Below are 14,477 nucleotides of genomic sequence, written 5' to 3' on the forward strand. Positions count from 1 at the left end.
ACATTACACATCACTTCAAAATTGGAAATGATAGATCCATATATAGACACACTGATATCTAACAAATAAATGAATGTGCTTCCTTCTTCAATATTTTGTTTAAACTGTGTGGTACAATGTTATTTCTTTTAAAGGGAAAATTCTGGTACACATTAGCTCCTATTGTAGAGAAACTAATTTTAGGCAGGTAGTAAGCATGATGAATTACAAAGTAAAGCAAATTCTTTGGCTCGAAATCACTTTCAATTAATTATTTGCAGTGTCAACGGTTTGAGTGAGCCCCTTGAAAGTCTTTACAATAGATTCTTCTAATAATTGTTTCTGTGCTTGGGTCTCTAGCCAGGGTCCAGCTATAAGAGACTGAATAGTTGAGTGTCCCTAAGGCCACTTATTTTCTCTTGTGGCACATTTATTTTTATTCAGTTCAAATTAGCTTTGCTATCCTTAGTTTTTTTTGCATTTTCATGCCTTCTTGTGCTGTGTTTTTTTACTTTTGGTTTTTTATAAATTGTTTTTTGTCCAATAATCCTCTGTTATTTCCAGCAAATGTGCTAGTTTTCTTTGTAATGTACTTTTCATGTTCGAATTCTGTGTTAGATCTTATTTTTTATGCATATTTCATTTGATTTATTTGCTAAATTATTTATGCAAGTTATATTTTTTTGCGCCACCTTTGAATTCTATTTCTGAAAGAATGTTTTATGTATGTATGCATGTACAAGTTATTCTATGCCCCTTCAGACTGAAGTGGCCCTTTACCTTACTGATTTTGATAAAAATTGGTTGAAATATTTTATTCGTCAAGAAAGAATTACTATTTGAAGTATTTTGCATATATGTATGTATCATAAATGAGCTTAGGGAAAGGTATTTTCAAAATGGTGGATTTTCCTTACATGAAACATTTGCTGCCCCATTTCCAAAGAAGGAACCAATGGGCAAATACGTTTGAAGGCTTACTTTTATTCTATGCACATCAAAAAGTATGACAATTTGATCATTGTATTGGCATAATTCCTAATTATTCAGCAGTAAAATTTTTTTTTTCCTTCGCTGAAAGCATAAGCTATGATGATTTTGTGCTGAAGCCCTCTTCTCTTTCTGTTTCATAGTTCACTGCACAAAAATCATGCATTGTCATAATTTCACATGGTATCATTTTATTTTTTACCAAAATCTGTAGCCTTTTTTCACTTGCTAACAAGCCCTTGTTAAATTCAAAAGTAAAAAATTAACCTCAACAATTCCTATTGTCATCCTTGATTTCCATTTTAGTTTCACTCCATGCTATTTGAAAGAGGCGATGAGCTATTTTTCTTATAATGGTAATCTATGACTTTGCAATTTTATCTAATGAAATGGAACTCATAAAATTTACTTGGAACTGAATGGAAAAATGAATATCATTTTTTACATGTACAATTTCTAAGAACCCGATTTTATGGAGTCATATTCTAATTAGGAATTTAGGGATTCTGTATGAAATATTTGCAGCAAGCCCTCACCCCACCAAAAAATAAACTTGGGCATCGTGGCCTCTGACAAATACTATGGCAGATAAACAAGCATTTGTCACAGAAATAACATTTCTTCTTAGCATAGTAGGTATAGACAGGTGTAAACCTCTTTGAACATGGATAGAACATGTTCATTGTGAACTATTTTTTATATTGTTACAGTTTTGTTTTTGTAATTTACAAGGTAATAAGATTAATTAGTTCAGCATTGATGAATTATGATGCACTTGTTAAAACTTAAATTTCAATCCACTGCATCTTTGAAAATTTGGTGTAAAATTTTATCCTTGCAATCATGAATTTCTTGATAATGAATTTGGTCCTTTTTGGCCTACCTGAATTTTGTTATATCAAGGTACTGCTGTATTTTTCTGCTGGTTTACTGGTCTAAAAATATAAAATTTCCTGGACCCAATATTACCACAGTTCCATTAATACTTGAATGCGGGAGTGGTCATATTAACTGCAGTTGATATTTCAAATGGCTACCTCTACTATATTTTTAGTAGAAAAGAATTACCTTTCTTGACTTTTCCTAACTTCATACCTCATTTTAGTGCAGTGCTTTTGGATTATTTTCTTTAACAAAATTAATTCTGCCTAGAAAGCCCGGGCAGTCATTTTTACCGTAGCACAGTGGTCCGAAATCGGAAAAAGCCGGACAAAATTCCGAAATAGCGTTTTTTGAGGTAGAGACGTGAAACTTGAAGTATATGCTCAAAAATAATTGCTTATCATGAAACAATGACTCATTTTTCATAGATCTCATCCGTTGCTAAGATACAGAAGACCAAACACGCCCGATCTCATTTTTCTTCGAAAAACTTAGAAGTCAAGCTGCTCGTAGAGTTTTGGAAGGATTTTAATGAAGTAAAAAACATTATATTCCAGTAATATGGTACTTTATCTATATTTTCCATCATTTTTAAATATTTTGGTTTATATCGATGTGGTATAATGTCACAAAATGGCGCCTCCATTTTTATGGCAAAACCTGATATAAAGTAGACATTATCTTTAGTTTAAGAAATAATAGTCCTCCAATTTTTACTGAGAGTATTAATTGAAGTTAGCTTAAGAGTATAAAGCAAAAGTCTTGGAAAAAAGTTTGCAGCTGCAAAAATGAACGCAATTTTTTGATCACACTTCACGTCCCGACTCAGCGACGATTAAGGCTTAAGAGACTCGGTGATACCGATGGATATTTCATGTTTTTTGGAACTTAATTATTTAAAACCTTTATTTTATGCATACTATACAGTATCTATTGACCTGAAATACTAAATTGAAGATATTACTAGGATATTGGATCGTGCAAAAATAGACATTTTATGACACCGCACAGCCTTTTTTGTTATATAATGGATATTTCCGAAGACGTTTTTCCATTTCTTATTCTTTTTACTATACCATATGATCTACCGCGAGTAAATTATACTAATTAAGGGATATTGAAATGATTTAATAGCTTTTGTATAAGTAATATTTTTCGTATTTAATAATAAAATGTGAATTAATGCACTTAATACAATTGTTCAATTGAAAGTTTTAGCATTAAAAATCGTGTAAGATTACAAATTATTTAGAGTATATGTCTTATTCAATGCTAAAAAATACAGAATGATAAAAAAAGTGACAACAATATGAAGGAAATGTTGGATTGAGTCTCCACAAAGGAATAATTTGAAATCATAATTCTAATGAAAAAATTAGCAAATTAACCAAAATATATCCCCAACGAATGAAATACAATGAAATAGAAGGCCAGACGACTTAACAAAATGTACTAAATACATTGACCTGAAATACTACCTATGTACTTTTCTTCTTTTTTATCTATCTGAGGAAGTGCTAAAATCTTTTTCTGGTTGCCCCAATGAACCTAATGAAAATATAATATAAAGATAGTAAAACTTTTGTCCGTATTATAGCATAAAAAATAAAATCAGAAAATACATACAGGTCGTTGTAGAAGTACATGGTAGATACTGACGGATAGCATCCGGGAAATAAGTTGCTCTGTGTGCCATGTTTTATTTCGAGCTAAAAATCGCAAAGAATACTGCAATTTACTTTAATTACAATATAATCTTTAATGAATCTTTACCGTAATTTAAGTTACTGTAATTTTGGGCAGCAATACACACCGCTGACCAAAAACGGAAGTACGAGGGGATTTGAAAAGGAAGCACTGCAATCCCAACGGGTCGCCATATCCAGTTAGCAAAATTTGACTACTTAGTCATGTTTGCTGTTCCTTTCTCCTTCCCATCGCTTAAATAATACCAATTAGCAAGCTAATTATTGGCACAGCACCCATTCTGGATGGACGTCCCTATTCTTGCTCCGACTTAGTGCGAACTGCGGTATGTCATGAAGTTTTGCTTCTGGTCTGTAAATTAGGCGAAGAATGTTCCTCCGATTGATATTCATCGTTAATTGGAAGAAGTGTATGGTTCGAAGTGCGTAGGCAGTGCAATAATAAAAAAAACTGGAAGATCTGTGTAGCAGAGACTGTAATTAGGCGTGAAACCAAAGCGTGTTTACTAGATTTAAGAGTTCAGTAACCTAGTATAACGATCCAATATCCTAGTAATATCTCCAATTTAGTATTTCAGGTCAATGTATTTAGTACATTTTGTTAAGTCGTCTGGCCTTCTATTTCATTGTATTTCATTCGTTGGGGATATATTTTGGTTAATTTGCTAATTTTTTCATTAGAATTATGATTTCAAATTATTCCTTTGTGGAGACTCAATCCAACATTTCCTTCATATTGTTGTCACTTTTTTTATCATTCTGTATTTTTTAGCATTGAATAAGACATATACTCTAAATAATTTGTAATCTTACACGATTTTTAATGCTAAAACTTTCAATTGAACAATTGTATTAAGTGCATTAATTCACATTTTATTATTAAATACGAAAAATATTACTTATACAAAAGCTATTAAATCATTTCAATATCCCTTAATTAGTATAATTTACTCGCGGTAGATCATATGGTATAGTAAAAAGAATAAGAAATGGAAAAACGTCTTCGGAAATATCCATTATATAACAAAAAAGGCTGTGCGGTGTCATAAAATGTCTATTTTTGCACGATCCAATATCCTAGTAATATCTTCAATTTAGTATTTCAGGTCAATAGATACTGTATAGTATGCATAAAATAAAGGTTTTAAATAATTAAGTTCCAAAAAACATGAAATATCCATCGGTATCACCGAGTCTCTTAAGCCTTAATCGTCGCTGAGTCGGGACGTGAAGTGTGATCAAAAAATTGCGTTCATTTTTGCAGCTGCAAACTTTTTTCCAAGACTTTTGCTTTATACTCTTAAGCTAACTTCAATTAATACTCTCAGTAAAAATTGGAGGACTATTATTTCTTAAACTAAAGATAATGTCTACTTTATATCAGGTTTTGCCATAAAAATGGAGGCGCCATTTTGTGACATTATACCACATCGATATAAACCAAAATATTTAAAAATGATGGAAAATATAGATAAAGTACCATATTACTGGAATATAATGTTTTTTACTTCATTAAAATCCTTCCAAAACTCTACGAGCAGCTTGACTTCTAAGTTTTTCGAAGAAAAATGAGATCGGGCGTGTTTGGTCTTCTGTATCTTAGCAACGGATGAGATCTATGAAAAATGAGTCATTGTTTCATGATAAGCAATTATTTTTGAGCATATACTTCAAGTTTCACGTCTCTACCTCAAAAAACGCTATTTCGGAATTTTGTCCGGCTTTTTCCGATTTCGGACCACTGTGCACAGGTGCAATATGTGAAGGTTTATTACTTAATATTTTGTTATAATTTATCTTTTTTGTGTTTAAAAATAATAGTTGATTGGCAGTTATGTTATTTTATTGTTTTTTTTCATAATAGCTTAATATTCTAATGGCATGATTTATACTCAGGGGTGGGATTGGTGGATTCCTCCAATTTTTTAATTTGAGCAAAGTATGACTTTCTTTGTATGTTTCATTATGATTTTGGTAAAATTTTACTATGTTGCATATAAAAAAGAGTCGAGGGCTCTAACTTATTTCTAAAACATAATCCACTGTGCAGTACAGAATTTTGGTGTCATAAGTGCAAACCTTAAGGGACAACAAGGACATCATGATACTCCAGGCAGATAAAGGCAATGCTACGGTCCTCGTGAAGAAAGAAGGTTACCACCAAAAGATTCTGGACATACTTGCAGACAATGCATACAGAGCTATGTCTCGTGATCCTACAGATGCCATCTCCAGGTAGACCACTGAACTGATCAAAAGGTCTGGCATTCACGAGGAAGAGCTACGGAATCTGCGACTGAAGGCACCAGCCCCGCCCAGGATATATGGGTTGCCCAAGATCCACAAAACTGGAGCACTGCTAAGGCCAATTGTTTCAGCTTTGGGGGCCCCAACCTGCAACCTGGCAAAATACTTAAATGGAGAACTCACAGCATTTGTGGGACGGTGTGAACACCACGTGAAGAACTCCATGCAATTTGTCAAAACCCTACAAGACATTCACGTACAGTCGACGGATATCATGGTGAGCCTTGACGTGGTGTCATTATTCACAAGAGTGCCACTTTTTGACACCCTGGCTTTGCTGGGAAGAATATTGGACCCGAGAACAGTGGAACTCTTCCACCACGTGCTAACCTCCACCTTAGGGAGTTGCTTATTTTTTATTTTTTCTCGGATTTTTGATTTCTACCTCTTAAAATATGCTATAGGGTGCAGAATGGATATCCTAAAAATTTCAGCGCAACTGTTTAACAATTAGAGGTCGCTCCAAGAGCATAAATGCAATAACATTAAATTTTTCCGATTTTTTGAAGTAGCATCATTTTCAGGGGTAACGCACGATTTTGCGGGCCTTAAGGACCAAAATTCACTCCATATTCACGTCCGCTCTACAGTTTTCCAGGAATACATTACTTTTCCCCGAGCTACAGCAGCGCGTCACACCCCTGACGGCGAGCTGGTCGCTCGCAGGCCGCATCACGGTCAACTGATAAGTCCTGCACCCCTCACTGCCTTACGCCCCCATCGTGCCTTCCCTAGTGACAGTCGGTGGAAGAAGGGAGGAGTTACCTGTATTGTTTTACATTGTTATAAATTCATGAGACTTTCGTTGAGATAAAGTGGAATAGATGGAACCATGGAGAATGATGTTTAAGAGACAACTATGTGTGTGTTTTCTTACCCGAGTTTGCGTGTTTCACACCCCCATTAACCTCATCGCAGTTGGATTTTGAATGGCGTAGAGTAAATTTTCGGAGTCGAGACGCTATTGATAAAAACAATGTCGTTTATCGCGCGCAAGTCTATTGAAGTATTCCTAATCGGCGTCCCAGCAGCTATAGCTGCTTGTTTCACGAAAAAAAAGTTCCCTTTGATTCGCGAAGTGCTGCAGGTGTTCTACCACCACCACTTAACCCTGTAACAGGGAGTGTGTGCAAATATGAGACTAACGATGAGGTTCGTGGCTCCATTGCAGACTATTATGTCGATAATTCAAACTATTCAAGAAATACGTGGAATATATAAAATAGAGGCACTGTGCAGTGAGCTGTAATTATTCAAGATTTATTTTTGACGGCGACCTATGCAACAGCTAAAGAACGACATGGAATTGAATGAAAAATTGGATTGATTGTTTGATATTGCCGCGGTAAATGCTCTGGAAGTTATTCAAAATGATGTGGATAAAGAGCTATTGAAAATACAGAGGCGACCAGTATACCTGCTTCAAAATATAAGTTAGCACGAGAGTTTTCAAAATATTTTTCTTTCTGAAAGACTTCCTTACAATTATTAGTTTCAAGTTTCTGCTAGCACCAAAAAATCAATCTCCCACATCATAGACAAATGCACATTATATGAAATGCATTGTAAATTGGCTGATTGGGGTGGACTTGATTTACCGGGACAGCTATAACGCGCCTTTGGCTTGCCAAATAATGAGATCCTTATCTAGCACTTAATAGAGAGTGAGGAGTCAGAGAAGTCGGCGCGTCGAGTGGAGAGGAAGAGAAGATATGACGAGTAGATAGAAGAGAAGATAGATGGGTAGGAAAATCCTAATTACACCCCAAATTGCACTGATCTTTGATGCCTTGGGCATTGGCGCGAGAGGAGCAGCAATGGTTCTTGTTGCTACTATGTTACAGACAGGGGTTACTGTCTACTAAAGGAAATATTTACTAATTCGTTGAATCAAGTAAGTAGATATTATTTTGCATATTACGTCATTAAATGGCTCTTTAAATCTCATGGCCGATTGATGAAATAAAAACAACATTAAAGATTCCATAACTCAGCAGAACTGCCAGTGGCCACTGCTGAGATTGTTCACGACTGCGTACAAGGGTGGAGATTAGCGAGCATAATAAAGCATTTTCAATTGATTTTACAAGCTTAAATAGAGTTAACTACCTACTTTCATATCTGAGGTTCTCAATCTATCATATTTTTTTTGGATTCTTAACATGAAAATTTCTTTTTTTATCATTAATTAGGTTCGAATAACTGTGATGTAGTTATTTTAAAGGATAAACCACAGAAAACACTCGGTATGAAAAACGCCAACAGAGTATTCGACTCCTCCTTTCTTAAGCCGACTTTCGCTTGTAAAGGCGTGAGGGGCGTAAGGCAATGACGGTCGCTGACCGTGGATGCGGCCTCCGAGCGACCAGCTCGCCGTCAGGGGTGTGACGCGCTGCTGTAGCTCGGGGAAAAGTAATGTATTCCTGGAAAACTGTTGAGCGGACGTTAAAGTGGAGCGAATTTTGGTCCTTAAGGCCCGCAAAATCGTGCCTTACCCCTGAAAATGATGCTACTTCAAAAAATCAGGAAAATTTAATGTTATTGCATTTATGCTCTTTGAGCGACCTCTAAATGTTAAACAGTTGAGCTGAAATTTTTAGGATATCCCTTCTGCACCCTATAGCATATTTTAAGAGGTAGAAATCAAAAATCTGAGAAAAAATAAAAAATAAGCAACACCCTACTCCACCTACTTCCTATACAGCGGGGACTTCTATGAGCAAACAGATGGAGTGGCTATGGGTTCACCTCTATCGCCATTCATTGCTAACTTCTTTATGGAAGACTTTGAAGAACACGCCCTCAACTCGGCTCCACTGCACCCCAAGTGCTTCTTCAGGTATGTTGATGATACATTCATCATTTGGCCCCACGGAATGGATTCTCAGCCCTCATTCGTCGACCACATGAATAGCCGTCACCCCAACATACGTTTCACCATGGAGACTGAAACGAACGGAGAGCTGCCCTTCCTGGACATCCTCATCTGGTGCAGGGGAGATGGAACCCTGGGGCACAAAGTATATTGGAAGCCTACTCATACCGATCTATACCTAAATGGGAAAAGTCATCATCATCCATCGCAGAAGAACACGGTCCTCTCCTCATTAATTCCCAGGGTCAAAAAGATCTCTGACAAGGATAATTTACAAGAACGTAATACTCACCCGCCCAACCCATTAACACGAAGGCTGCTTGTAATTTCTTGGTTGATTGTGAAGTAGCCCTTCGTAGTGAACCTCCCGGCAAAAAGCACCAAATCGCTATATTTCTAAAAACCTCACTAGAATCCCAAACTCCTCACCTGTCTCTTCCTCCCACTTGTTAAAATCTATTAAGTCGGCCGCCACAAACCACAATCTCATCTTCACCAAAGCTGACAAAGGTTCTAGTATCGTCATCCTCAACAAAAGTGATCACCTAACGAAGTGCTATGACTTTATCTCGGCAAACGACTTCGAACTGCTGAACAAAGACCCCACCCCTATTTTTCAAGATAAACTTAAATCCAATGTGAACACTTACTCTCACCTCAGGAAAGGAGACATCTTATTTAAATGAATCCATTTCCACCAAAAATGTACGGCTTACCAAAAACCCACAAGTCTAACGTGCCCATATGCCCAGTGGTTTCCCATTTTTCTGCTCCCTCCCTCCTCCTTTCCTCAAAGTTAAATACACTCTTACGGAACCTCTCGGGGTTCAAGCCTACGCACAGCATTGAAAATTCCTCTGAGCTAGCAAAAAGTCTTTCAACAATAACCCCCCCCACCAAATGGAAAACTGGTATCATTTGATGTTTCCAACCTTTTTACCTCTGTACCTGCCAAAGAGGCTATAGGTCTAACTCTAGATTGGCTCAGAAAATCATCCGTGAATGATGACCTAGTGAGTGACTTCAAAAAACTATTATCAGTGTGCATGGACCAAAATTATTTTCAATTCAATCACCAGTTTTACAGACAAAACCACGGCCTTTCTATGGGCTCTCCTCTCTCGCCTATCCTGGCTGATATCTTTATGGATAACCTGGAAAGTGAACTGTTCAACTTTCATAAAGCGTGTGCTACTACTTTAGATATGTGGATGACATTATTTGCCTGCGGACTGGTAGCAAGAGACAACTGGCCTCCTTTCTTGGGCTACTCAATTCCCTCCACCCATCCATCAATTTTACTTCTGAACGTGGAGGTGACACATTCCACTTCCTAGATCTCACCATTTCCCTCAAAGAAGGCAAACATGACTTCGCAATCTACCAGAAGAGTACCTTTACGGATGTACTTATCCCCGCAGACTCAAACCATCCTTACTCCCACAAGATTGCAGGCATTAACTCTATGTTAAACAGACTACTCTGTATCCCAATGTCTGCTTCAAGTTTCAACCAGGAACTTGATATAATTAAATCAATATGTTCAAATAACGGCTATAATGATGACCTCATCCACAAATTACTGGCCAAGAAAAAACCCGAATAAGAGTATCGCCCACCCTAATCAGTGTTCTGCCGGTCCCCAAAACAGAACCCAAACGGTGGTGCAAATTACCTTTCCTTGGCCCCCTGTCTTACAGTGTTCACAGCCTCATACCCAATGACAAATACCGAGCGTGCTTTTACTCCCCGACTTCCCTAGGTATAGTGATTTTTAATGCTAAGGACAAAGTGCATCCTGAAGAAAAAAGTGGTGTCTATGCCCTGACATCTGGTGAGTGCAATGGTGTGTACATCGGTCAAATGGGCCGCAAATTTAAAACTCGTGTTGATGAACACAAAAGAAGTGCTCGTTTGAAAGACTCCAAATCCCATTTTTCTAAGCACCTGTCCGAATCCAGCCACAACAGTGATTTCAATATTTAAATTTTACATGTACATGACAAAAGTGTAAAACTGGATATTTTAGAAATCACCAAATGCACTCTTGCACGTAACACTAAAATTTTAAATGATATGACTGTATTCAAATGTTCTAATTTTTTATCTACTCTTTTAAAATCTGACTTCTTCCTTGACAATCCTCTTCCTCCCATTCCAATTAACCTCGTTACCACCTGACCTTCTATCTGTCCCCCCCCCCCCCAGCTTTTATACTTTGTGTTTTGACCATCAAATTCAACCAACAATGCCCAATCACCCCCTCCTCCTCTTTTAGTTCCCCCCCCTCCTTCCCTCACACTATTGTTGGGTAAATAAGGATGGACGTTGTACGCTATTGCTGTTAGTGTTGATAATGACAGTATAAACGTAGAAACTAGTAGACTGTTAAAATAAAAGTTTGTGGAATAGTACTGAGTTTTGTTTCGCCATGAAGATAAAGAAGACGGACTAGATGAAGAACGGCCTCCAGCATCAAAAGCCATCCTGCCATACGTTTCCACTGTCTCGGGAAAGATGGCAAGGATTCTTTCCAAACACCATATTTGTACCACTCACCTTCCTCCTGGTAAACTCCGAGATCAGTTAGTCCGAGCCAAGGACCCTCTTGGTCTCAAAACAGCCGACATTTACGGCATTCCATGCGAATGTTGTAAAGTGTGTATTGGAGAGAGGGAGAGGACGATTGAGAGGAGGGCAAAGGAGCATCGATGCCATCTCCGACACGGTCAATTGGAACAATCGGTCATTGCAGAACACTGTGCCCAGGAAAAGCACAACATCCACTGGGAAGAAACTACCCAACTCGGAAAGACTAAAGGTTATTGGGACCATATCACTAAAGAAGCCGTAGAGATCAGTCTTCACCCAAACAGCATCAATAGAGATCGAGGACTGCAGCTAAGTAGTGCCTGGAACCTGGTAATAAATAGGATGAGAAAGGAGGAAAAGTTACCGACCAATCAGAGAGCACCTAGGTGAAGGAGGAGGGGATGAATATTGAAACGCAGCTACGTGGGCATCATCACCCCTGAGGGAAATTCTCCGAACGTAACGTCGGCCTACAACGGGCAGACCCAGTTGGAAATCCGAGAAGCTTTCATCCTTCATCCATGCTATTCTCCGGGAAAAGCTCAGATTCATCATTGAAGGAATTGTTTTCTTCCAAAACTCTGGAAAGTGAAAATGTGCATGAATAGGAAAAAATATTTTTTTCATTAATTGGCTTTGTGAAGATTTTATTGAGAATCTGATACATTCAATAAGAAGTTTGAACAAAATACATATTTGACCCCAATGTTCATCTTTTGTAGCATTGTCATAGAATAGCCTATTACGTAATTTATAAAAAAAATTTCTAACTATAGAAAATATTCTGAATTTGTATAAGTCGACCCCTGAGAAAATCAAGCCTTCCTGAGATCGTTTATCATCTAGTAAGTCCCTTTTTCAACTGATTTATCAACTTCGGTAAAAATGACTGCATTAGGTGTTCTAGGTAGCCAGACAAGTTGAGGCATTGTAGTGTCAATGACAAACTGAGTTCACATGGGAGCAGAATTGGAGGGAGATGGACCATGCAGATGCTTGGCAGAGAGTGGACTAATTCTGGCTGAATGCTTCTGCATTTGTCTGTCTTCCACCCACTCTGCTCTCTGTGACCCAAGCATGGAACCCTATTAACACTGCTGACTAACTCATGAAGCATACACCATGGAGATATTAAAGCAACTGAATTTCCCTGAGGTTATTCTACCCTGTTGAATTTTGGTTGGTTTTCAGGGAGTCGTTCGCAGTCGCAAAGATGTTTGAAATGAACTATGGTAGATTTGGCCCAATAAGGCCTCAAACATCATCGTTTTATTTATGTACTCATATTTCGCTCTTCTTTGACTGTTGGTGAAATCTTGAGGCTTCTAACGAGTGAAATCATAGCAAGAATTGTGAGACCACTAATATACCAGTGGACTAATGTATACTGCATGTTTGTGTGTGCTGTAAGGTATGGATCCTCAATTAGCCCTCTCGTCGTCAACTATGATCCTTATCAAATATCTATGCAACTGGCCCAGTCATGCAAGCTGAGAATGTTTCGAGCGGCATTGCACCAGAAGGTGGGACTTGTCACACTAGGGATGTGGATTGAAAGAGGCGGGCATCGCCTTGTTTTCTCAAAAGATTTTGTCAGTGAATAGTGATGAAAGAGTGTCTCAAAAAGCAACAGCCACCATTACGTAGGCGCTCTTAAGGGGGGAAGCGCTCTTGGCTGCTTGGTAGAAGGGATTAATCCCATCCCTTTCACTTCCACCTCCGAGTCTATATATCCAGGGGCCATTTTGAAGGGCTATTCAAGTAAGAGCAATCACTATGGCACAATCAAGGGCTAATTACATTTAAGTTGTCAAATTTGGGCCGCATATCTGTTCAGCTAAGTTGTTTTCAGAGAAAACCATTATTTTGAAAATGCCAATTACTATTCAGATTTTTCATTATTCAGAGTAGCCACCTTAAGGGCAACCAGGAAATTCATAGATTACCTTGGAAAATTATAAATTAAGTCTGGAAAATTCATATTTACTGTGAAAGTCATGGAGTGATTTTTCTTCATTCTCTTAAGCAGAGGATCTTGGTAATCCAACCATAGTAATCTTAAGATATCATTGAGGCGGTACTTCATGTCTGTTAAAATTCATTTTTATAACATGAGTTTAATTAATGTGCTTTAAAGTATCATTTTTCTACCGTTTATCAAATTTTTATCTGCTATAAAGGTAATTATAGATTCAAATACTTCTCATCGAATACATGGTTTACAAAATTCTGAAATGCCAGAAAAAATCAGGGGATTTTGGGTTGGCTTTTCAGTGGCCTCATTTTCATTGTAAAATGCTTCAAATGGTATTACTTATTTGCATAGGGAAGCTTTTTCACGAAATTTCTTCAAAATCTGAGACGTCATGGGTTAATTCCAGTACAAAGTGACGTGTAAATATGGACTTGAATTGGGTTAGGTGGCTTGGGTGCAATGTTTTTTCAGTCTTATTAGCCCTATTAAGTACAAGTTATTTTCATTATTTTCTCCTGTTGCTTATGTTTAATCTTTCAGAGTTTGAGTGCCTTATCAGTTCGCGGAAATAAGTGGGTGACCAATCGCTTTATATTTTTACTAACTGGATCTCTGGATAGTAAGCAATTAAAAAAAGTAGATTTCTCGCTTTGCTTAGTAACGGATATAGCCATGGAGGAGTTCCTGCTGAAGTTTGTTGGGTGAGTAAAGTGAGCACTTGTTTATTTCATTCATATTAGCTTGAAGATGGGAATCAATAACGTAGAGAGATATGCGAGTAGTTCCTTTTGTTCTTGAGTCAAGTTCTAACTACTCGCAAATATTGAGTCAAGTTGATTTGAATGAAGTATGGTAATTTTAAATGAGGCAATATGATAATGCATGCACCAACATCTTCTCATCCTTCCAATCGTCTACTCTCAAGCCAGTGACGTAGCCAGGAATTTTGTTGGTGAGGGGTCCAAAAGCAGGGGGGAAAATTTTGAAAAACAGGATATTATTTGATATTTTAATATTTTGGGGGGTCCGAACCCCACCTCGCTACGCCACTGTCCCAAGCAGCAATCAATATCCCTACAACATTGTCGGACATAAGACATCTGTGCAATATCCATGTTTATCCAGTTAACGTTGAATGGATATGTGTCAAATATACATAGGACCCACCAAA

General features: G+C 37.5%; 1 protein-coding gene across 4 annotated transcripts in view; it reads left to right on the plus strand.

Moving 5' to 3' along the window:
• The window catches only part of LOC124170843 (F-box/LRR-repeat protein 15-like), a 112,370-nt gene that overhangs the window by 43,800 nt on the left and 54,093 nt on the right, over positions 1 to 14,477 (plus strand). For 3 of the 4 annotated variants that reach the window (XM_046549837.1, XM_046549840.1, XM_046549838.1), the window contains exon 4: positions 13,847 to 14,007. The exons of the other annotated variant lie outside the window; for it this stretch is intronic. In XM_046549837.1, coding sequence (XP_046405793.1) covers positions 13,847 to 14,007 — 161 coding nt within the window. The remainder of the gene's footprint in view (positions 1 to 13,846; positions 14,008 to 14,477) is intronic. 4 annotated transcript variants of the gene reach the window in all.

The sequence above is a fragment of the Ischnura elegans genome, chromosome X (genome assembly GCF_921293095.1).
Source record: "Ischnura elegans chromosome X, ioIscEleg1.1, whole genome shotgun sequence".
NCBI classification, from domain to species: domain Eukaryota; kingdom Metazoa; phylum Arthropoda; class Insecta; order Odonata; family Coenagrionidae; genus Ischnura; species Ischnura elegans.